At 39.6% G+C, this 24961-nt stretch overlaps 1 protein-coding gene across 1 annotated transcript in view; it reads right to left on the bottom strand.

Annotated features, from left to right (window-relative positions):
• Positions 1-404: 404 nt before the first annotated feature.
• Positions 405-24961, bottom strand: part of LOC117466351 (polycystin-1-like protein 2) — an 86477-nt gene continuing 61920 nt past the window's right edge. Inside the window, 12 exon segments of the mRNA XM_034109558.2 lie at positions 405-584; positions 3134-3265; positions 4010-4111; positions 4671-4881; positions 6116-6276; positions 8363-8490; positions 8669-8802; positions 9416-9746; positions 15748-15933; positions 16950-17084; positions 17321-17417; positions 17589-17829. Coding sequence (XP_033965449.2) covers positions 405-584; positions 3134-3265; positions 4010-4111; positions 4671-4881; positions 6116-6276; positions 8363-8490; positions 8669-8802; positions 9416-9746; positions 15748-15933; positions 16950-17084; positions 17321-17417; positions 17589-17829 — 2038 coding nt within the window.

Raw genomic sequence — 24961 nt, 5'->3', positions numbered from 1 at the left:
TGCGTCAGGCCGTTGTGTCCTTGGGCAAGACACTTCACCCGGATTTGCTCCTGTGGGTAATGTCCACAGTACATGTATGATATCAATGTGTACTTGTAAAAGCGCCTCGATGACTTCAAGGCGTGAAGATGGACAGTGTGGTGCAGTGCGCTGTGCAATGATCATCAGATCAAGGGGTGAAACCCGCCGCTGCTGCGTCTGTAAAGCCGGTGTGTCCTTGGGCAAGACCCTTCACCTGCTCCTGTGGGTATTGTCCACAGTGACCATTGCATGTATAAAAAAATATGTGTAATGTGTGTATCTGTAAAGCCCTTTGAGCACTGGAAAAGCGCTATAATAAATGCAAGGAATTATAAATTAACTTGTTGATATTGGTGCATTTTCTAAACTGAATCGTCAGCTGTCTAAAAAACATTAACATCAATTGAGGAATTGTTAAGGATATTTTTGCTGTTATTAATGGTCGATTCATCAGCCTTGTTCAGATCAGGCCCTGTGGTTTCATTTGTATTTTCATATGGGATCCCGAAAAGACTGCAGATTTTCTTCAGCATCAGGTCGACAATCTCCTCCTCGTCTGAGGGCTGGGAAAGAGAGAACAGATTACACAATCATGTTTGAAGTGATAAGAAATATTGCAGAGATGGTCTTGACACCTCTAACCACTCAGAACATTAAATGTACTTCAAGACAATGTGAAAAACCAACATCGCAAAATTGGAGCGCAATTCAGTACACATAAAAGCCCACAAAGAATGACAACGGAACAATTGTGTTTCATTTACTGCAGGTGTATCATTACTTGTGTATAAAAGGAAAACTTCTTTCATCCTGGAAATGAAGAGAGGCTTGGAGATCCATTTCCAATTAAATGCAACTGAATTACAGTAATTTCATGTGTAATATCGAGCAGGGAGTGTTTATTAAAAGCTGTATTAAACATCACAGCTTTAATCTAAAACAAATTACAGAACATGAGGCATTACTAGACTAACCACACTTAGAACAAATGTCCCCTCACTCCTCAGAAAATCACAGACCCCCGGCCTCTCAGCAGGTTCAAGAACTGCCAGATATCTTCGTAGGGTGTTGAGTTAATCTAGAGACCATCTTGCAATTGGGTCACACCATACCAGCTCTAACACCCATTTGATCAAGGGGTTTATAGTTTGTGTGTGTGTGGGGGGGGGGGGGGGGGGGGGAGAAATGGTCCCTTATCCGCTTTCTACAACATCATCTTCAAACTCAGCCTTCAATTTGATCTCAACTACACAACTATAACGTTTCCTATGATGCTATCGCATTAGCTTGATCTGTCTTCAGAACCGCAGGTGAGGTAAACAAAGCCTCCTCTGTGGAAGTCTCGATACAGCAGGTGTCTCTAGGAGAATATTTTTCCATGATAACACACAGACACACAAGGGGAAAAAGAATAACAGCTAACACAACGTTGCCATAGACTATATATAGGAAATGCACATAAGAGATATAAGTTAAGCACAATCAAATAATGAAAAAGGCATTTTAAAGTGATAGAAATGTCGCAATTAATGTTTATGAATTTTGAAACATACTTTGACGAGGAACTGGATAATGCAGTGGTCGGAACATGTCACTTACACGGTAGCAATGCCAAAACAACCTAACTTGTGATACTATTTTGTATAAATCAATAGACTTCAACACAATCAAACCTTTTTTGCAACCAGTTGAGTTGCCCCCTGCAGTGGTTACGCTTGACAGGTAAGCCACGATTGTTAAATGTAAATGTTTCTCTCGACTTATGGTAAGGTTTAGGATGTATAGCATATCATTTATCGTGTATTTAATTCATAGTGAACGCTTTGCAGCTCCATCCACAACCATCAAATGTTGCAGAATAATTTTCAGCTATGTTTCTGAAGCATGAAAACTGATTTATTTGTTGTTTTACTAAATTACACATTCTGGTGCAATTTCAGTATTATGTGATGGTGAGCCTACTCCAAACTAAACCTCAGCTCTTAGAGATTAAAATGCTAGTTGAAGAACTTATATCCAATTCAACAAATGCAAAGTAAAAGTGTGCAGTGTCAACCTTCAGCCGCTTTTACAATAGCCAAGTCTTCTATAGGAATTGTCAACCTAGGACAGGACGTTGAAATGAGTCAGATCCATTAATATGTTCACACTGTTCTCTTGGCTGTAAAGATTGACAAGGGTCTGGACTTGGCAGCATATGAACTTAGTGTGAGAAAGCATAATGAGGAAGTGAAAGCTCCGGAGATCACTGGGTAACATTGAATTCAGCCTTGTACCTTAGACAGCAGGATCCAGCATTAAGGAGGCACACTGAGGCAGCTGGCATTTTAATGCATTTCCATCCCTTTCACATGGATGTATTTGTAGTCAAGAAACTATATGACCTCCATAGAAGGTCTGTTAATTGCTTGTTGAAATGTTTGAATCCCATCCTTGCTTTTGGGCTGTGCAGCATGACTATGAATATGTTTGGCCTTGGTAGCATCAAAGACTGACACGTACATTTCAAAGTGATATGATATTTTGCCTCGTTGCACATACAGACGCGTGAGAGCAACAATATAATTGATCTGGAATTTATGTTTCTGACCAGATGGTGAATGTACTGAATCTCATATTGGCTCTGTTTATTGATAGATGTACAGTTATGTCCCTTAGGCTTCTTCTTTGTATGTTTTTCGGGCGGAAAACACTGCATGCTAAGGCCAGAAATGACATTATTGAACTGTTTGCCAGATAACAATTTTTTTCTGTGCATTAATCTTTGTTTTAGGCCCACCAGCACTTTCATCAAGGTGGCTTTAGCCTTAACTGTAAATGGCATGCTCTTTCTTAAAAATAGGGTTCTAGGGAACTCCCTTACTAGAATATTAGCATATACCTGCTGTAAACAGTTAGCAAATTATTCTGCATGCCATAAAAAGTATAATCTGCTCTAAAATATTTTGACAAAGATATACTTTAGTCTTTTAGAATGTATTATTTCAGTCGAAAAACCTTGATTAGTTAAACAACAACAACAACAACAGCAGCAACAACAACAACAACAACAACAACAACAACAACAACAACAACAACAACAACAACACATACAGTATGTGATAGGTGTTACCTTGTGATATATTTGCTCCTGGTGGAATGCAACAAGAATCACTGATAGGAGAAGATTGAGCACCACAAAGGTCATGAACAGAATACAGGATCCAAAGAGTATTCCACCGAGCAAGGGGGTGTTGTCCAAGACCTGGCAAACAGTGCATCAGATTCATCAGTCAGTTTCAAATAATACAGAACAAAGCTCAATTCATGCACATGGTTAGTCATCCAGCAGTTTGCCCTCATGAGTTACAACAATTCCAAAGTTTGAATTGCCTGCATCAAAAGCTTGATTGGGTACAGTCCGATGGCTAAGAAGATATCCCCTTTTATGCTTTAAGGTTGAAATAAGTACCCCTGACAAAGATGTGTTTTTGTATAAAGGGTATGGGACCATTTAAAGGCCAGAGAGAGATAAAAAAAAAACAGCATTGGTTAAATAAACTCTTTTGAATGGGAACTGTTTCAGTGTCAAGTGCAGAGTAATAAATACAACCAGATGGACTGGATCGACAGACATGTTGTACAATATAAATAGAAGGTACACTCAACACAATCTAAATTAGATAAAGGAATTCGAGCTGAACATATTATAAAATGAAGGTTTTTTAACCCACTCAATCTAACCACTGAGTGAACTGCAGCTGGTAGCTGGTATCCATTGTCCTACAACACTGAATCATAACGTTCTTCTTTTGGGGCTAAAACTGTGTTACATTTAAGTAATACATTTGGTATCTGAATTATATTATATTATTATAAAAGTGTATAAGTGGTTATTATTATAAGAAAGAAAAACATATCTATATAACAGGTCATTCCAAACTTTTGAACAGTATTTTGTTAGTATTTTCCATTGCAACTCTGTGAGTAGTGGGAAGAGTTTGTATACCTCGTTGTAATTAAAGATCCCTATCTGCAAACTGATGAGGGTCAGGAGAGCATCTGTCAAAGTTTTATATGAGGATACCTTCCAGCCGTAAATCACGTTGCTCTGAAGAAAGAGAAACCATTACATCAACAAAAGGAATGTCTGAAATCGTGACTTTCTGATTTAATTTAATATATACATTTGGATGTAATGGACTGATGTTTGGTCATTCATATATTGCCATTTTAACCATAGAAAACATGTACTATAAATTAGAAAACATTTAATGTGTCAATATATTAAGTGCAACCTCCCAAAGCACCATCACTACACAATAACCCCAATACACATGGTCATTATTTTAATAAATGTATTTAAAATGTCAGTAGATCCAAGGAAACATATTGTACTCACCCTCCTACTGTACCGGGTGAACTAAATACAATTTAAGAATTTTAAACTGAACTCCCTTTTTTAAAGTGCCTTAATTTAGTAACAGAGCCAGGGATATACAGGACTTCAAAAGTAATACAAATGTTTTAACATCTTGAGAAAAAATCCATGTCATAGTATTATTTAAACCCCACATTACTTAACATGCTTAACAGTGAATTAAATAAGAGCCAGACTTGACTCTGATCTTTGTGTGAGGGAAAGGTGGAGGTAAAGGGAAAATACATACTGAAATGGAGTAAGCAACGAACATGACCACAATGACCAGAAGTAATCCGGATACGTCACTCCAGGAGCGCTGCAGTGCAGCGGTGAGCATGTTAATCTTGGCGTTCAGTCTGAGCAGGTGCCACAGTTTGAAGGTGGAGAGCAGGACTAGGAAGGCGATCATATATTGGAGCAATGAGTCTGCTGAGGCTGTCTCGTAAAAATTAGCAAATCTGTGTACACAGTGAAAATGTGATCCGACCATCACAAATAGGAGAAAAATAGTACATTATTATTTATGACACTGAATCATTACAGAAGTCAAGATGAAAGCAAATAATTACACAACAAGACACCAATGGCGCATTTCCACTGCAGCGGGTAGCCCCGTTTAAGCGTCCTTAATCGTCCTCAAGCGGCCAGGCCAGTTTTTGGTGGCCTTTCCATATAGCATAGCACCGGCTAGCGGGTACTTTTTCCCTCTTTTTCCGGCCCCATAAAATGGTGGTTCTATCAGGCCAGGGCCAGGGCTGAACTAGTGACGTCAACACTCTCGAATGCTGATTGGTCAGAGAGAATCGTCGCGAGATCACGCGCGAGATCATCCCTAGCGTCGCATTTCTAGAAGCAAGCTTGCAGCATTTTTATACACAGCATTTTTGTAAACGGAGGAGCTAAAAAGATGGCATCGTCAAAGAAAAGCACACCGTGGTCGACCGAGGAGGTGACGACGTGCCTACATCTCATTGGGGATGATAAAATCCAGCGGGAGCTCGACGGAACAACTCGAAATGTGAAAAAAAAAGCCGATCGCCCCGCCTACACTGCGTTGCTACCCCAGGTACTAAACTGTAATGGAAATGCGCCACGGCCTCGGACGGCCAGCGAAGCAGCCCGAGGCCTGAGCGAGGACGCTTAGGGATGCTTAAACGGGGCTACCCCGCTGCAGTGGAAATGTGCCAAAAGTGTCTACAGCCATGTTACAGGCTCTATTAAACTTGATGTGATGCTAACATGCTAGCATGCTAACATGCTCTTAAATAAAAATGCTGAAAAGTTTAAAGGTGTAAATTGTTCAACATCTTAGTAGAGAATGTTAACATGGTACATTTCTAGCATTAAATTCATCCTAATTTTAGCAAAATCTATCCAAAAGTTGTTGAGACATTTCACTGAAAATCACAAATTTGAACGTCAAGTTGGCTCTAAAGGAAATATCAGAGGATCATTCAAATTATAGGATTACTAGGTATCAGGTTACAACAATTTATACAGAAATGAATATTAATGCCATAGCCCTAATGCCTCTAGCATTGATAATGAGCATTAGAAAGTAAAGACCTAAGCACAATATAAAGCGAACTGCACAACTTGTACGCCATTAAAGGTGTTTGCTTGACAATTGTCATAGAATGCGAGATAAATGTAAGGTTGGACCTCAGGTTTTTCAGGCATGGATTATCTTACTGGTCTTTGTGATTTTGGTAGTAGGTTATGTCACGGTTCCCAAGCAGGGTCCTATTAATGTAGATGGCCAAGGTGCTCCAGCTCAGTAAGATGATAGACAGCTCAAGAAGATTCCACATGCTCCTGAAGTAAGCACACCGCTGCTGCTTCATTAATTTGGCCTGGGAGGAAAAGAAAGAGAGATGTTCATATGGGGCATTAACCTGTTTGTATGCAAGACTATGTTAATTATGAAGGCAAAATTATTTAAAATGATATTTGGGATTTTGTTTTCTTTTATTATATTGGTAATACAAAAGGAAAGATTAATGGTTTACTTGTTTTGAAATCAGTCAACAGTTACTCTAATATGCATTTATTCAAACTGATTTGTATGCAGTATTTCTGAGTGACTGCTCATACTACTTTGCTACAATGCTGTTTGATATCCAAACTTCCAAGTGATCTTCAAAGGAGTGTGAAAAAAAATCTCCTATATTAAATGTTGTCAAGTGCTGTAATTAAATAAATATTGCTTTGCAGGTGTTGCTGAAACAAAACACTACTAAGTCAAGGTTTTTCTATTCCTTGCATCCAAATACCAGTCTCAAGGGGTTGAAGGAAGGACACACAATGTAACATTATTAGGGTTAGGGTTTGAATGGTGGATACCAGACACAAAACATTATCAAAATGGCTCTAAGATGAAGTATAATTAACTTAAGACGCAGCACTGCACAAGCTGTGCTGTAGATGAAAAAAAACAATGATTTTAAAGCCATTATAAAGAAGGAAAACACACAGAAAGATACATGTCATTATATCCTCACTCCAGCATCAGCATTGCATTGCATTGCATCAACACATGTCGTCAGTATTTATTTCCTCGAATACACTTACTACGTGGGGCAATATAGTGTTTGGATAATAAGGTGCTCTTGGTCGGCTGTGAATTGCTCTTCGGAATTAACAAGCAAATTTGCTGAGGAAACAATGTCAACACATGTAGGTATGTGGTAAGATGATATGCTCAACCTTGACAAGACTGAACTGCTTTTCCTTCCGGGAAAAGATTGTCCCACTCTTGACCTGACTATCAACATCGGCACCTCTGTTGTTTCCCGACTCAGACTGCAAGGAATCTGGGTGTGACCCTAGATAACAACCTGTCCTTCACTGCAAACATCGCTGCTACAACCCGCTGCTGCAGATACACGCTTTACAACATCAGGAGGATACGTCCCCAGCTGACCCAGAAAGCGACGCAGGTTCTGGTCCAGGCTCTCATCATCTCACGCCTAGACTACTGCAACTCCCTCCTGGCTGGTCTACCTGCATGTGCCATCCGACCTCTGCAGCTCATCCAGAATGCAGCGGCTCGCCTGGTCTTCAACCTTCCTAAATTCTCCCACACCACGCCGCTCCTCCGCTCCCTCCACTGGCTTCCGGTAACTGCTAGAATCCACTTCAAGACACTGGTACTTGCGTACCATGCTGCCAATGGATCTGGCCCTTCGTACATCCAGGACATGGTTAAACCGTACACCCCAGCGCGTGCTCTACGCTCTGCATCAGCCAAACGACTCGCTGCACCCTCGCTGCGAGGGGGACCCAAGTTCCCATCAGCAAAAACACGTGGGTTTGCTATCCTGGCTCCAACATGGTGGAATGAGCTCCCCATTGACATCAGGACAGCAGAAAGCTTACACACCTTCCGGCGCAGACGGAAAACTCATCTCTTTCGACTCCACCTCGAGCGATAGAACTATTAACAAAGCACTTGGATACTAATAAAGGACTGGCTTATCGAAAGCCAGTTGAGTAGCACTTGAAATGTTTTTGCTCTATGAAACCTGATGTACTTATATGATTCTGTTTTCTTCAAGTTTGTATTTTGTTGGTCGAACTCACTTATTGTATGTCGCTTTGGATAAAAGCGTCAGCTAAATGCAATGTAATGTAATGTAATGATATGTTAATGTCAATTTGTAAGATTAATCTTCCTATTCTCTTCACAAACAGTCTTCAATGATGGACAATTGTTCAAAAACCAAAAAGCAAATCCAACTAGGGTGACTGGGTTCATGTGCAGACTAATGAGCCTTGACCGCTTATTATCAGTTCAGTCACAGTTTAGTGTTTGTGAATCACTCAGTGAAAATAGAAAGCCCTTGCCTGTCTTATTACCTGTAATACAATAGGGACATGAAAAACAAAGAGACAAGCAATTCATGGGAAGTGGAACAATATGTTGTTGTGGTCGTGTACCTGCAGGAACATGTAATAGAGGATGAAAAGCAGGTATATGATCTCAGCAGCCAAGACAAAGATGTGAAGACCACCAGTTGATTGGTAAAGACGAACACTCTGCAACTCACTATAGAATTGAAAAGCTCCTAAAAAATGATCAGAAACACCTTTATTAGTTATAATTACAGTTTGTAAGAAGCAACATAATCTGACAGTACGTTGTTAGATGCAGAGATTGGTGAAGTGTTATCTGCATTAAATTGCCCTTAGCAAAGTTATGATGGCACAATGTTTGCCCCTTTTAAGGGAAGCACTCAACCTTACCTACAGCTGTTGTCTCAAGCAAGAGTGTGACAATGCAGAAGAGGTTCACATTAGCATTGTAAACGGTAAACTCCACAAAGATTGCCCTTGTGTATGCATCCAACCAAGTGTTCCTGAACAGATACTCAAGGGTGCTGTGAATGAACGAGAACGTTTTTACTGAAGGCCTTCTTACGTGATCCTATGTATGTGAAGCACAATATTTCAGCTTACATCATCCTTTGATTTTTATAAACAAATGTGTATTGAAAAGTTCAGTTCATTTATGTATATAATTTCCAAACTAACAAGGTTAACCAAAGGTCTGTAAAGTGGTAAACAACATATACAATATAAAATACACATCAAAGCCTAAAAACATGGCTGCTAATAACATAGAAACATCTAGAAAAATGTACAGATAACTGTATAAAAAAGGGGGTTCACATCCATTCAAAACTTGATAAGAATTGGTGGATCTGAAAATGGTAGCCATTGCAGGTTGTGAAGTGCTGGTTAAGCAGCCAAGAAGCAGCCTTCACAACAAGTGTCAGGCAGGACATGAATGACTGAGAATAAAGGTAATTTCAAGATCAGTCTGTTATTGCTGATTATTTCACGGTCAAGGTTGGCTTATGTCAATGTTAATATATTTATTTATAAAATCTAAGGATAATTAAAACTTGTAGGCCAGTAAAAAATAAAAAAATAAATAGAGATTATCTATTGTTCTTGCAATGATTCATTCCATTTTGCCAATGTACATACCGGCTGGCGTTCTGTGAATCTGGGCTGATCTCCGCTACAAAGCCACCTCCTCTGTACAGTACCATTTTGCCCCAGAAAGGATGAGCCCTGAGCTGAGTCTCTGTTTGGTACGTCCATGGGCTGAAGGTGCTCCTAGAGACATTCTCCTTAACCAAATGGTTCCAGCCAGGGTCATAGAAGCCCATATCCTCCAAGTCCCATGAATATGGAGCGTGACAGTCTGGTACAAACTGCTGCATGTAGCCTGCAATTTGACAGGAGTTCTTCTGCACTCTCAGTTGACGCAGACGGGCGTTACCTACTAGCTTGGAGTTTCCATCTGTGATAAATCCTGGAACAGAAACTTTTAAAGTTAATTTTTGGGAATTGTTCTGCGGCAGTGCTAAAGGAAAGTTAAGTGTGTGGTCTCTATATGTCACATATTCAAAGATTTTGACCAGTAAATTGGGTCAAAGCCAAGAACAATTTCGCCACATGCAATTGTTACTGAATAACATTGATGTTATTATATATATCCTTTATTTAACCAGGTAAAAAACTCATTGAGATTAAAATCTCTTTTCCAAGAGTGACCTGGCCAAGAAGGGCAGCATGTACAAAGTTACAACATATAAAACACAGATAATGAAAGGCAGACAAATACAGCTGTAAAACACAAATAAAATGGCACATTAGCCAGTCAATATGCAAAGTAAAACAAACTATTAAAATCATTCAAAAACTGGCAACATTTAAAATGATTTCAGGATATACGAGCACTCACATCGACCAATGGTGTCGTGTTCTCTGTCCTTTAAGATGGACCTGAATTCCCCCATAGTGACTAAATCTGAGAGTTTCAGCTCCTTCTGTACATTGTTCCAAGCTGTGGGGGTATAGCATATCTAAAAGCTGTTTTTCCCAGTTTTGTTCTCACTGTAGGAACCAGCATCTGAATAAAATATTGGGAGCGCAGCCCATATGGACTTTCTCTTTGACACATATTAAGTTAATATTACGTTATTAAGTTTACAGATAAATACAAATCAATCGGTTTAATAAAGAACTTATATTATAGTGTGCAAAGTTTAACTAATGGGTTGACCAATGTTTTGACTCAGTTTCATTGTTTGACTACTCCCCTGCGAGATGGAGTTCATGACTTTATGAGCTGTTCATGAGCACTCATGAAACATTCATGAACAACTCATTATATGTTCACTTGTCATGTTCATGAACCAAAATTCTTAAAATGCTCATGAACCATTTTAAAGAGCAGTTCATGAAATGTTTATGAACATTGTTCATTCATATAAAGTTCCTGTTTTGCTCATGACAGACTTTTATGAGCAATTTATGAACTTTTCATGATCCAGCCAATCACAACATTATAATTATAACCCCACAAAGTGTGCATGAGTATTTCATGAACTTTTCATGACTATGAGCATTTCATGAATTTTGGATGATTGTGGCAAGTTCAGAATATTTTGGAATATTCATGAGCATTTTATGAACCTTTGATGATCAGTGTGATGATTTTAAAGACCTCTTGAATATTCATCTACTATTTGAACATTTCTTTCTTTTTTAAAACTTTTAATCTTAAAACAAAACAATAGTGAATTTGAAACTGAACATTATCTGTATTTATTTTGGTGACATTCATATCATTTTATGGTTTATCTGTACTGTTTGAGAAGCAGTACGAGTAAGTAGCGCCAAGGTGGAACCTTTGGCAGGTGAGCGGTGACATCTGGGTTATTGTAGTGGGGACACTTCCGCCCCCTCCTCAGAAGCAATCCAGACGATCAACCGGATCCTGTGTATAATTATTGCTGCTCCACTTTTCTGTTTTCTACAGGTCAGTACATAATGAAAATGATCGATGTTAACTTGTGTGAGTTAGATATGATGTTGGAGATGTTTAGGAGAGTGTGTCAGAAGGTTTTGAGCATGTTTGACATAGTAACGGTATTTTAAAAATACTAAACTGTCGGCAACAATAGATGCCATTTTCGCGGGCTTCAGCCGCACCTGGGTAAATGTGACCTGAGCGAAGGCTCGCAGGCAGGTTAGCTGCTGCGCACGGGTAATATGTTTTGTTTACCTGAGTGCAGTCTTGCAGGCACATTGCCTTGTTTTTTGTTTATTAACATTGACAGTGTATTTTTGTGATCTCCATAATATGTTATATTTGGTAAAGATAGATATATTGATAGAAAGTATTATTTGATAGCGTTATGTGTTTATAGATAACAACCTGTCCTTCACTGCAAACATAGCTGCTACAACCCGCTGCTGCAGATACACGCTTTACAACATCAGGAGGATGCGTCCCCAGCTGACCCAGAAAGCGACGCAGCTTCTGGTCCAGGCTCTCGTCATCTCACGCCTAGACTACTGCAACTCCCTCCTGGCTGGTCTACCTGCATGTGCCATCCGACCTGCAGCTCATCCAGAATGCAGCGGCTCGTCTGGTCTTCAACCTTCCTAAATTCTCCCACACCACGCCACTCCTCCGCTCCCTCCACTGGCTTCCGGTAACTGCTAGAATCCACTTCAAGACAATGGTACTTACGTACCATGCTGCGAATGGATCTGGCCCTTCCTACATCCAGGACATGGTTAATCGTACACTCCAGCACGTGCACTCCTCTCTGCATCAGCCAAACGGCTCGCTGCACCCTCGCTGCGAAGGGGACCCAAGTTCCCATCAGCAAAAACACGTGGGTTTGCTATCCTGGCTCCAAAATGGTGGAATGAGCTCCCACTGACATCAGGACATCAGATAGCTTACACACCTTCTGGCGCAGACTGAAAACTCATCTCTTTCGACTCCACTTCGAGCGATAGAACTATTAACAAAGCACTTATGGACTGGCTTACCTAAAGCCAGTTGAGTAGCACTTGAAATGTTTTTTCTCTATGAAACCTGATGTACTTTATGATTCTGTTTTCTTCAAGTTTGTATTTTGTTGGTCGAACGCACTTATTGTAAGTCGCTTTGGATAAAAGCAGCTAAATGCAATGTAATGTAATAATTTATATTGACTATGTTGAATTTCTCCTTGAGATACAGTAATTGACTGTGACAGACGGATAACTTAAATGGAGAAATGTGATGTTTGTAAAGTTCAGCTATTTGAATGTAACTGTGTACTTTGAATTTTGAATAAGAAGCATTCCAGACGATCAACCGGATCCTGTGTATAATTATTGCTGCTGCACTTTTCTGTTTTCTACAGAAATCATTTATTGTTGCTGTGGTACCCAAGCTTTTGGGACCCGTAACAAAAAATGTTGTGCAGCTGAGTGTCAAGAACTGCTTCAAATAGTGATAGGATTAATTGTAGTGCTCCACCTGTATACATGTATGTTTGTTTGTTTGTTAATTTGAGTAAAGTTCCATTGTGATTGACATAATTGTTGTTTTCTATGGTTGCCAATTGACCCACAGTCAGTGGTTCATGAACAGTTCATGTACATGAACAGTTCATGAACAGTTCATAGCCAGCCATTGAATTATATTCAGTGACTGGGTATGAACTGTTCATGAACGGTTCATGAAGTTGTTATGAACAGTTCTTGATATGTTCATGAACAGTTCTTGAAATGTTCTTGGTTGAAAACTGAATATCCCTACACACTCACTGAAAACTCCATTTCATGAATTGTTCATGAACCTGCCTAAAACCATATTCCATGAATTGTTCATGAACCATTCCAGCACAGGAGTTTCATGAGTAGTTCATGAACTGCCCTAGTGCCATTTAATGTTCATGTCACTTTCATGAACAGTTCATCAACTTTGTTATGAGCTGTTTATGAGCTGTATATGAGCTGTTCATGAATATGGTTCACTAATATTTCATGAACTTTTCATGACAAGTTCATGAACAATTCACTATCATCTCACTAACCAACTAAAATATTGTTGTATTGAACAAGCTCAAGTTATACCATAACACCGTCACAAATGTAATATCAGTTGTGTAAATTAATGATCATATGATCATATCAAGCCGGACAGACACTTCGTATTTGTATTGATGATGTATGTAATTTTGTCAACTTGTGTTACACCTTTTATCAGATTTGTGTATGGATCATGATACTTAGATGTGGGATCTCACACTGAATATAATAAAGTTAACAAAAGCCCAATTTTTTGTCTGAGAGTTTTGTTATTTATGGTATTAATAAATTGATATTGCAAAAGTGTTATACACTCTTGTACTTTCAACTGCACGTCCGGGGTTGGGTACCATTGTTGATCCAACATTTCGATTCCAACGGCATCATTTAGAAATGTGAATTTCGGTTCCGCTTTTCGATGCCTGAGGAAATTTTTCTCGCCGCTCTCCGTAGCCTACTGTATGACTGCGGCGGGGCGTGAAATGTAGCGTTTTACCTACACTTCCTACAGCGTAACCTGAGACCAGGGGCCTCATTTATAAAGGGATATACGCTCAAAAAATGACGTACGCCAGTTTCTACGCAATGTTTCCGATTTATAAAATACTAACTTGACGGGGAAATGTGCGGTCCTCCACGCAAACTCTAACCCATGCGTACGCACTAAGCACAAAAACGGGAGAGATGAGAAACTGCGACACCGTTGGCAGAAGGAAGAATGGAGAGAAATATGTGGAAATAATAGGCCTACCATAAATAAAATGTTACCTCTCATTTATCATATGAAGAATTCATTTTCACAAATTGATTAAAGCCAATCTTAAAATGATTAAACAAACGCCTGTTTGAGACTCCTCAGTGCACACAAAAACATAACTTGGAGAAATAAATAAATACGGATATGTTATTTAAAACCACCTCGAATATGTTGTGTTAATGTTATGAAATGTTTTCTCATAAATGATACGGTAAACAGAAGGACAGAATTAGGTCTAAACTGAGCATGGTTTTATATACTATCATGTTTAATCGTGTTTTATGCCGTTTGCCAAGACTTGATAAGTCGCTCGTAAAACACAGGAGGTATGGAAAAAGAACACCATGTGGTCAATTGTACAGCTAATATAACACAACACATTAGTTGTATTTCCTTTAACTGGTGGATCTAGGGTTGCTGCGGGGGGGGGGGGTTGAGACGCACAGGCTGCAGTGGAGACGCTGCGCACAGCTGATCGACAGCTGGAACACAAACCACCAAATACAAAAACATAATTCAGCTCCACTCGTCACGGAGGGATTCCCCGTTCACTTCTTACAGTTTCTCATCAAGGGTGTGTCTCCTGTCCCCGGTACAAACACACTGCCTGAGGAAGGCTATGTGTATTTATTTTGTCATTAACCTTTTTCGGGCCACTTATTTATTTATTTTGGTGACGATCCGACCTCCATGCTGCTACTCTGGTTCAAACTGCATCCACCAAACAATATGATTGATCTCCACCTCCCCAAAATAACTAAAATCTGACACGGTGTGAGATGTCTTTTTTATCAGTTCTGTCGTCATTTCCTGCAATCTTCTTTATGCAGTCAGTCAACATGTATGAATGAATGGGCGTTTCTTTGACTATTTATAGGCAAATATGAGGGTTTCGTGAAGCCCGCAAAAGCTGCACCGCATTTCAAGTCTGTTGTGATTTATAAAGGGAAACCGGCGTAGGAAGTGCTGTACGCACTTTCCTCGCCGGTGCGCAATGTTTGGTGAATCGGAAAATGTCGGGAAATTTCTGTAGGCTACCTTCCCACGTGAATCCTACGCACGGCGTTATAAATGAGGCCCCAGGGCCGGCCCCAGGGCCGGCCCGTCGCACAGGCGTTATAGATGTTCGCCTTGGGCGCCAGATCCGCTGACAGCTCTGGCAGACCCGGCGTCATGGGGCCGGGCTCGCCCATCCAGGATTTGGGCCCGCCCATCCAGAAGAAAATCACCTTAGACTCTAAGGTGATTTTCTTCTCATTTAGTACTGGGTAAAGTGAACCCAGTAAACCATTAGAGTCATGCAGTAATGTCCATTAAAAGATGGTTATTCAGTGAGTATGTTTTGGTAACATGAAGCATCTGGCTCCTGGTAATTGCTCCCTCTGGCATTATCCTACATGAAGAACTTTGCATATCCAACTGTCTAATCTCCTAAGAAATGAGCAAAAATAAAAAAACATCCTGCTCCTCTGCGTTGGAGGTATTTGCTGTTAAATTCCAAAGGATGAGAGAAGGACGTTTTCTGGAGGGCAACCAAGGTTTATGCAGCTCACACTTTTGGAACAAAACATCCTTGGTCTTACAAAAACGCAAACAAAAGAACGAAAAGCTGCTTTAACTCGAAGCGGTGTTAGTTGTAGAATAATCTCTGCCCTCTGCATGAGGGAAACACCTTTACCTGGATAAACTCCAAAAAGGTTTTTTAGTAGCAATGTGTTGGCCCATGTGAACACATCTCCAGGACTCATGCTGTCTTTGGTCCCTTGACTGAAGCTATCCCGGATGTGTCGTTTCAGGAAAAAAGCGTTGGGATCCTTCTCGCCGTACGCCACCAGCAGCAACATCCACATAAACCCCATGTAGGCTGCAACAAATGGGCACATCAACGTTAAACACACTCTACATCATTAACAGAATGAGGCATCGGAGGTCAATTAGAAATAATTAAAAGCAATTGTTGCGATTTTTGAGGATACATGTTTAAATTCCCAGCTGTGATGATCATGGCCATAAAAATGTTTTAATGATGATAAGCCATGTAATAATATGATAATGGTCCATCAGTATGTAATTAAAATAACAACATAGAGTTGTTAGCTCAATATGGTTAGTTAAAAAACAATGAATGTATATATATATATATATATATATATATATATATATGAAGCATTTTGCTGATCATCTTTCGCCCCTTTGTATATTAAATATTAATTTCGGTTGGTTGACTTTTAAATTGACTTACAGTTGCATCTAGCTTTTATTTCACAGGAGACATATTTTACTTGTAACACTAATGAAGGCTTTGTACTAATTAAGAAACTCAGTAAGTCATGACGGAGAGGACCACAATGTATTGTTTTTTATCCTAATTCAATCATTTATTCAGGTATGTAATAACTTCAGTGCAATTTTTTTTTTAATCATTAGATACATTTATTTCAGAAAGTGTGACAGGGAGCCAGCATGCAACCAGGATCCTGAAACTCAGGCTGCTAAATGGATTTCAGCTATAACTAATTGTATTATTACACCTCTTTTTTTCTTACTGTCAAACATTTCATACTGTTTTGACATAACATGTCAACACGTCTGCCCTGAAATGCCTAAAGTCTGTTGAAAATTAATTAATGACAAGGTGGCCAGTGACTTTAATTCGACCTGTCACATTCATTCCATGCTGTTTTTTTCCATCTGTTTGTGTTTGCAAATTAATAGAAAGAGTTATAATGGGATAGCTAAAAATGAGTGTGGATTCGGGTTTGTTTTTACTAACACTGAAGCCTGTGAATGACAAATGATATAATTGCATTGTACTATTACAAATGTATAATAAAAAGTACTTATAACTTAATAAAGCCAAATAACTGTGTTTTTACTTACTCAAAATCTCCTTGAGGAGGGCAAAGGCTTTTTGTTCCATAATCTTGTACCTTTTCATCTTCTCAATGTCAGCAGCAGCAGGCGGCAGATAGAGACTGTTATCCCGTCTGACTGTTAGTGGTTCCTTACAATCACCTGGGGATGAAGAGTTATTGTATATTTTAACACCTTAACATTTAAGGACATTATATACAATAACAGTATAGTGTTGGATTTGTTACTGAAAACACAATTTATTTTTATTTTATATACACATTATCACATGAACAAGACACAGCTGGAAAGGGCAGGCAAACACCCATAGGCAGCAGAGTGATAGGACACTGGTTGGGCAAACAATCACAAAAAGCCTGCTTTTTTCAATCATTTACCTAGATTTTTGTCATTTCTTTCAAACGCCACATTTTGAAAATCTTCCTCGTCCACTTTCTTTATTACGAGTGCAAAGAAGATTGCCAGAAATATCACCTGTGGTAAAATATATTAGTGAATTATGATGTGCTTATAAATAATTATCTTCATAGGAAGGTTAAAACTTTGAAATAAATTATGAAATTAACCTTTCTAAAACACAAAGATTCCAATGTAAATACTGGTGTAATAGTGAGTTATAAAGAGGGAATGGCTGCTTCTTCTCACCTTCAGTGGCTGAATGACGAGGATACTCTGAAAAAATGAGACAATCATGGACACCAACCAGCTTGCAGAGCGTTCCTTCCCAAATTTCAACCCATAAAGCATTGTGAAATATCCTGAAACAAAACTGCTTGCGATCATAAGCGCCCAGCCAACAAAAATGAACCACCATGGAAGCCCTCCGTTACAGCACCCTCTTTTCTTCCGATTACCATCACCATCAGTGCTGTCTTCAGGGCTCAACCTGAAGGTGAAAGCAGTGAAAGAATATAATTAACTTAAAGGAGACCTATCATGCTATATTTAAATGATATAGTGTATGACCATACCTATATAAGGTATAATTATACATTTTATTTTTCAAAATACCAAACAGATCATTTTTTAGACATGCCTCGTTTCGCTAATTTTCGCTTTATTCCAAGCCCGTCTTTGAAAATTCTGAGCAGCAGCTGACCACGCCCCCCTGCAGAAGAGCAGGCATGAGCCGGCGAGAGTCACGTTACCATGCTTGCTGTGATTATGAGTGTCGAATAAACATGTCATCTCAGAGCAATGCAAGTGTTCAAGCATACTATCAATTTGATCCAGAAACTGACCCTGAAGCAGCGGAGGTTTTGGTGGAGGTGCAAAAATCTCGGTTGCAGCAGGACGTTTCTGAATGGTTAGCTGACAAGCTGTTGTCCCTATTTATTTTACTCTGTTACGATGCTTGCTCCTTATTCCGTTCATATTTTGGCTAATTAGCAAGAATGCAATGTGTACAGTTTGTAACGCAAAAACAGCGATATATATATATATATATATTTATAAAGGGAGACATTCATATTTTCAGCATATATACAATGGCCTCATTGCGTTTAATAGTTTACAGTCCTTTTCTTCCAACATCCTGCAACAACCGTTGGAAAGTTGAATAACTTAGGATGATAAAAAGTATAACTCCAACAACACCTCAGTTGTCAGCAATGTGTGTAGTTTCATGTGTTTTTAAAAGCTCAGTTATTGACTTCTTTGTGCAAATTGCGCCACGATGTCATTGTACTATTATATACTACACAGCAATGGCATAACACACCCATGTGTACGACAAAAAGGTCCACACACACAACCTTATGCTTTTGAAATCAGAATATTCTTTACCCATCCAAACATGAATAATCACGACACATTTTGATATCAACTTGGAACTTTATTGTCAAAATCAACGGTTAAAAAAACCCATACAAAAAAACTAAATGTAGCCTACTTGTATTTTGTATAAATGACACTAAATATTTTTACAGAAGCTTTGTGAGCTGGTGCTGGGGCTTCCTTGGACGCAGGATCAGAGTGGTGATTCCGGCCTGCGTTGTCCTCAGGATACGAGTTTCCTGATCCGTGAAATGTCGATGTTGGGTTCAGACAGCAGCCAAATTGAACCGTGTAGCATACCCGGCGATGACCTCCTCCCTGTCAGGTCGCTCATAATTGTGCAGGGTCCACAAAGACTTGCTCGAAGATGAGGTCCATCAAGTTGGCCACGTAGAGCTGTGCAATGGTAAAAAAAGCACAACAAAAAATGTGGTTTAGATTAGTATATGCATGTAAAAAACTGAAACATCTTAGCAAAGCTCTCTATTTAGCAAAGCTCTTTGCTTAGCCTTTTCCAATCTGAGTCAGTTTTGAACCGTAACGTGCATGCTGTGTTTCTGACTCAATTCAGATGATGTGTTGGAGAGGGACTGAGCTCAGTAGACTGACTGTAATGAGTGCTAGCCACTAATTAGCCTGTTGCTAGAGGTAAGGCCTTGTCAACAACAACAGACCGACGGGGCTTTAGCTCAGTTTTACTCGTGGTGTGTGTCCCCCTTCGCATACATACACAGTGTTGTATCCTAACACACCCCCATTTATATTCATGTGCGCAAACAAGTAAACACACAAAAGATTTTACATATAACGCTGCAAAACACGGCATGTCTCATTAGCGTAGCGTAGCTTAGCTTACAGATCGATGATATCTGATCGTTCTTACAGACTACAATCACAAAAGCGTTTACATATAACGCTGGAAAAAACGGCACTTGCCTACAGAAGATTACGTTTGTTATTATAACTTACTCAATATGATTGTAGAGGATACAAAATACTAATAAATAGGAGAATAAATACTTGTGTTATCGCCTAGGGCGTGGCTGTACAGCCTTCACACAGATCGCCATTACGGCAGTATGTCTGAACATGTTAGCAAATGCCTGATAATTCAAATGACAAAGCAAAGACTGCGGAGCGTACAAAATAAAATGCTACAAAAATATATAAACACCTAACCGATTACTATTTGGGTTTGAGGCGACATTGATGCGGCGAAGCTACATGCTACAAGCTAGAGATAGCTTTATCAGGAAAAACACCGCTAAATAAAAACTTACAGCTTCAAAATTGGATGTGTCCTCACTGGCCTGGTCCCGGATGGTTGGTATTGATCCCGGGTTTAGCATTAGTTTGGAGGCATATCCGTGTTGGACTTGAGAGAAGTTAATAAACATGTCCGTGGTAAAATGTTTGGAACACACAAACAGAAATCTTCCGTGGTCTTCTGGCACATGTCCCTTGTAAATGAAGTCTAGCCACAGATTCATTTCTTTTTCCACTGATGGCATGCAGTCCCCTGTCCCGAGTCTTGCAGCCAACAACAGCACAACGTTTAACTGGCTTAGACATCCTGGCAAGAGCAGGCAAAAACACAGATGTGACTGGAGTGTTGATTATTTAGCCTGCCGATGCGAATGAGAGGTTTGGCAATGCACGTGGCCGTGGCTCATTCCCCTGATAGGTGGAGAGTTGACCAATAAGCGGAGCACTTCTTTGTGACGTAGAAAAGTATTGGAATGTGGATCCGTTTTTTTCAGATCCGTTGCAGCCCCTTTTTTAGAGATTTGGCGAAGGAGGAAAATAGAGAGGGTTGTGTTTTCTGACACTTGGTGAGTTCCCTGGAACACCGGGGACACATATTCATGTATAAAAGACGTACAAAGGTGCATTTTGCATGATAGGTCCCCTTTAACTATAACCTCCCCTCTGAAGTGTATGTACTGTATTTTAATTGAGTCACAGATATAATTAACTGTATGTGTTAAAAAATATATACTTTACTATGTAATGGTAAGGTGAATGTAAGCCAATTATCCACAGATTGTGTATTCCTTCATGAATAGGTTTGGAGAAAAAAGTTCCATAGATATACAGTGGGGCAAAAAAGTATTTAGTCAGCCACCAATTGTGCAAGTTCTCCCACTTAAAAAGATGAGAGAGGCCTGTAATTTTCATCCTAGGTACACTTCAACTATGAGAGACAGAATGGGGGGAAAGAATCCAGGAAATCACATTGTAGGATTTTTATTGAATTAATTGGTAAATTCCTCAGTAAAATAAGTATTTGGTCACCTACAAACAAACAAGATTTATGCCTCTCACAGACCTGTAACTTCTTCTTTAAGAGCCTCCTCTGTCCTCCACTTGTTAACTGTATTAATGGCACCTGTTTGAACTCGTTATCAGTATAAAAGACACCTGTCCACAACCTCAAACAGTCACACTCCAAACTCCACTATGGCCAAGACCAAAGAGCTGTCAAAGGACACCAGAAACAAAATTGTAGACCTGCACCAGGCTGGGAAGACTGCATCTGCAATAGGTAAGCAGCTTGGTGTGAAGAAATCAACTGTGGGAGCAATTATTAGAAAATGGAAGACATACAAGACCACTGATAATCTCCCTCGATCTGGGGCTCCACGCAAGATCTCACCCTGTGGGGTCAAAATGATCACAAGAACGGTGAGCAAAAATCCCAGAACCACACGGGGGGACCTAGTCAATGACCTGCAGAGAGCTGGGACCAAAGTAACAAAGGCTACCATCAGTAACACACTACGCCGCCAGGGACTCAAATCCTGCAGTGCCAGACGTGCCCCCCTGCTTAAGCCAGTACATGTCCAGGCCCGTCTGGAGTTTGCTGAGCATTTAGATGATCCAGAAGAGGATTGGGAGAATGTCATATGGTCAGATGAAACCAAAATAGAACTTTTTGGTAAAAACTCAACTAGACGTGTTTGGAGGAGAAAGAATGCTGAGTTGCATCCAAAGAACACCATACCTACTGTGAAACATGGGGGTGGAAACATCATGCTTTGGGGCTGTTTTTCTGCAAAGGGACCAGGACGACTGATCCGTGTAAAGCAGGGGTGGGGAACCTTTTTCCTCTCAAGGGCCATTTCAATTTTTACAATATCCTCCGAGGGCCGTATACAAGTTATTGACCTCTGCTTAAAAATACTAAAATCACAGATTCATTTCACCTTTCTTTCATGCTGTGCAAAGAAAAAACAACCTCTTAATCCAGATAGTTTCTGACCATTGCATGTATGATATATGTGTAATGTGTGTATATGTAAAGCGCTTTGGGTCATTGAAAAAGCGCTATAATAGATGTAAGGAATTATTATTATTATTATATTTTACCATGACTCGCGCACGCATGCATGCACGTCCACCAAAACAGAAAGATATGGACACAAGATGTGTGCACAAGTATTTAGTTTCCTATCCATGTGGACATGATTTAAGTGTGGGGGGGGGCTAACCTCCTCTAGGGGGGGGGGGGGCATGCTCCCCCGGGAATATATTTTTTTTTAAATGTTGAAGCAGATCTCTTTTTCTTTACGGATATTTTACAAATCACTCCCCTTTCAAACTGTGTTCTTGTTTATTAATAACAACTTTGTTTTACTGTCATATTAGTATTTTATACCTGTTTACTTTATTCTCTTATTTTTTTATAACTATAATGATCATATAAAGATGTGCCTTTACCTCACTGGTTGTAGAAAAAGCTTCTTATATTCGTTAGCATAGCTAGCTAACCAGATGCTAATAACAACAAAGTTATTGACTGTATGATCAGCATGACAGATGAACAGATCGCCACTGGGCTTTCAACTAAAGACACAGACACGCAGAAACTGCAGCATGTGTACGGCTCCTTATGGGTACTGCAATTTCTGGAAGTGACGTTCTGGTGCTCTCCGTCAGAACTACACCCCTGTCAGACGAGACATATACCACGTGATGACACGTTAGGCTCGTGTTGTGTTCAAGGACCCTGACCTTGGCTAACAAAAAACAGGCACTCGCTTGTTTATTTTTTTTGCGGTCTCGATTTCTCTTATTTTTTTCTTTTTTGCTTGTGTTTATAAATTACCTCAAGGGCCGTACCAAATTGTCTCGCGGGCCGTATACGGCCCGGGGGCCGGAGATTCCCCACCCCTGGTGTAAAGGAAAGAATGAATGGGGCCATGTATCATGAGATTTTGAGTGACAACCTCCTTCCATCAGCAAGGGCATTGAAGATGAAACGTGGCTGGGTCTTTCAGCATGACAATGATCCCAAACAGACCGCCCGGGCAACGAAGGAGTGGCTTCGTAAGAAGCATTTCATGGTCCTGGGGTGGCCTAGCCAGTCTCCAGATCTCAACCCCATAGAAAATCTTTGGAGGGAGTTGAAAGTCTGTGTTGCCCAGCGACAGCCCAAAACATCACTGCTCTAGAGGAGATCTGCATGGAGGAATGGGCCAAAATACCAGCAACAGTGTGTGAAAACCTTGTGAAGACTTACAGAAAACGTATGACCTCTGTCATTGCCAACAAAGGGTATATAACAAAGTATTGAGATGAACTTTTTTTATTGACCAAATACTTATTTTCCACCATAATTTTCAAATAAATTCTTTAAAAATCAGACTTTGATGTGATTTTCTGGATTTTTTTTCTCATTTTGTCTCTCATAGTTGAGGTATACCTAGGATGAAAATTACAGGACTCTCTCACCTTTTTAAGTGGGAGAACTTGCACAATTGGTGGCTGACTAAATACATTTTTGCCCCACTGTATATAGGATAAGAAAAAAGCAGTACCATTGTCATGTTTGTATGGTCAAGATGAAGCTACAGGTGCTAAGATTAGCTTGGCTTAGCATCAAGACAAGGAAATATTATGGGAGGGGGGGTTGACTGTTAGCCGGGATCAGTTCAAAAGTATCAATATCCGCCACCACCTTGTTAACAATACAATGTTAACATGTTTGGTGTTACGGTGGGTTTCACATTTTTGGTCTACAGTGGCTATTTGCTTTCCCCTACTTTTAGTATTTATGCTAAATTAAGCTAACCATCTCATAACTCTAGCTTCATATTAGGCATAAAGAAAGTAAAGTTAATTTGATATTTTAACTATTTTAAAATTGCTGACTGTCGTTTTCCAAACTTTACAGTCCAATATGCAATTCAATTCAATTATTTTTGACAAAACACATTGCAGTGACCTGAAATATAATATTATAATGAATAATAAACACATACAAAAAATATAAACAAGAAATAAACTTTCAGGCAAATAATAATTCTTCACACTATTCTTCACAATATTTTTAAGTGGCTGTCAATGTAATGGATATGGAAGTAAGTTGGACCAAAATTCAGAACAGAAAGTGAGGCAGGTACAACTAATGAAAACGTTTAAGTAAGGGGGAAGGCTAACGTAATAAAAAGGAAAAATGGTGCACACACAAAACAAAGACAGCAAAAGTTCCCATCAGATCCACGGCATGAATAATATATGGGAAACATTGTTGAGAATCATTGACGGAAATCTGGCACAGAAAAGAATACACACATAACTAATCACATGAACAAGACACAGCTGGATAGGGCAGGCAAGGACACAAAGGCAGCAAGGTGATTAGACACAGGTGGATCGAATTAGGGCGGGGCAACAATCACAAAAGTTCGGGAAAACAGAGGCCCAATTGCAAATCACCCCCTTGCCTACACCCTACCCCTACACACTCCCCCTCTGTTTGCGCGTTCGCGCAAACGGTCTGTTAAACAGTCTGTTAAACCCCGAGCCTGTTTTTCAGGTTTCAGGCTCGAAAATGACATTACCAGAACAAATGACCATATCTTCCCTTCTAAAAGGGTTAAATTAATAATTGTTGTTCTCAATGTAATGATAAACCTATGAGTTGGATGTAGAACAGTCAGAATAAATATAGATGTTTTTTATTTTAAAGAAAATTCAGATTGAACATGGTAAAAAACTGTAAATTATAGTGTCCGTCCAAAATATATTTTGTACTTATAGTGAAAACTAACCTTGGATGATGGGTTAGTAGACTAAAAGCTTTAGGAATCCAAAGTACAACATATAATAAGTACCCTGTATCAGGATTGATGCAAAACAAGTGATATTTGACCTTTTTAGAGAGATTTAGCAAAAAAAAACCTCTTCTGGGGCCTTTTGGGTGGATTTTCCATATCTCTGGCCCCCCTTGCTGGATT

The sequence above is a fragment of the Pseudochaenichthys georgianus genome, chromosome 21, assembly GCF_902827115.2.
Source record: "Pseudochaenichthys georgianus chromosome 21, fPseGeo1.2, whole genome shotgun sequence".
Classification (NCBI taxonomy): Eukaryota; Metazoa; Chordata; class Actinopteri; order Perciformes; family Channichthyidae; genus Pseudochaenichthys; species Pseudochaenichthys georgianus.
Note: the sequence above shows the minus strand (reverse complement) of the source record. Positions and strands in the feature narration are given on the sequence as shown.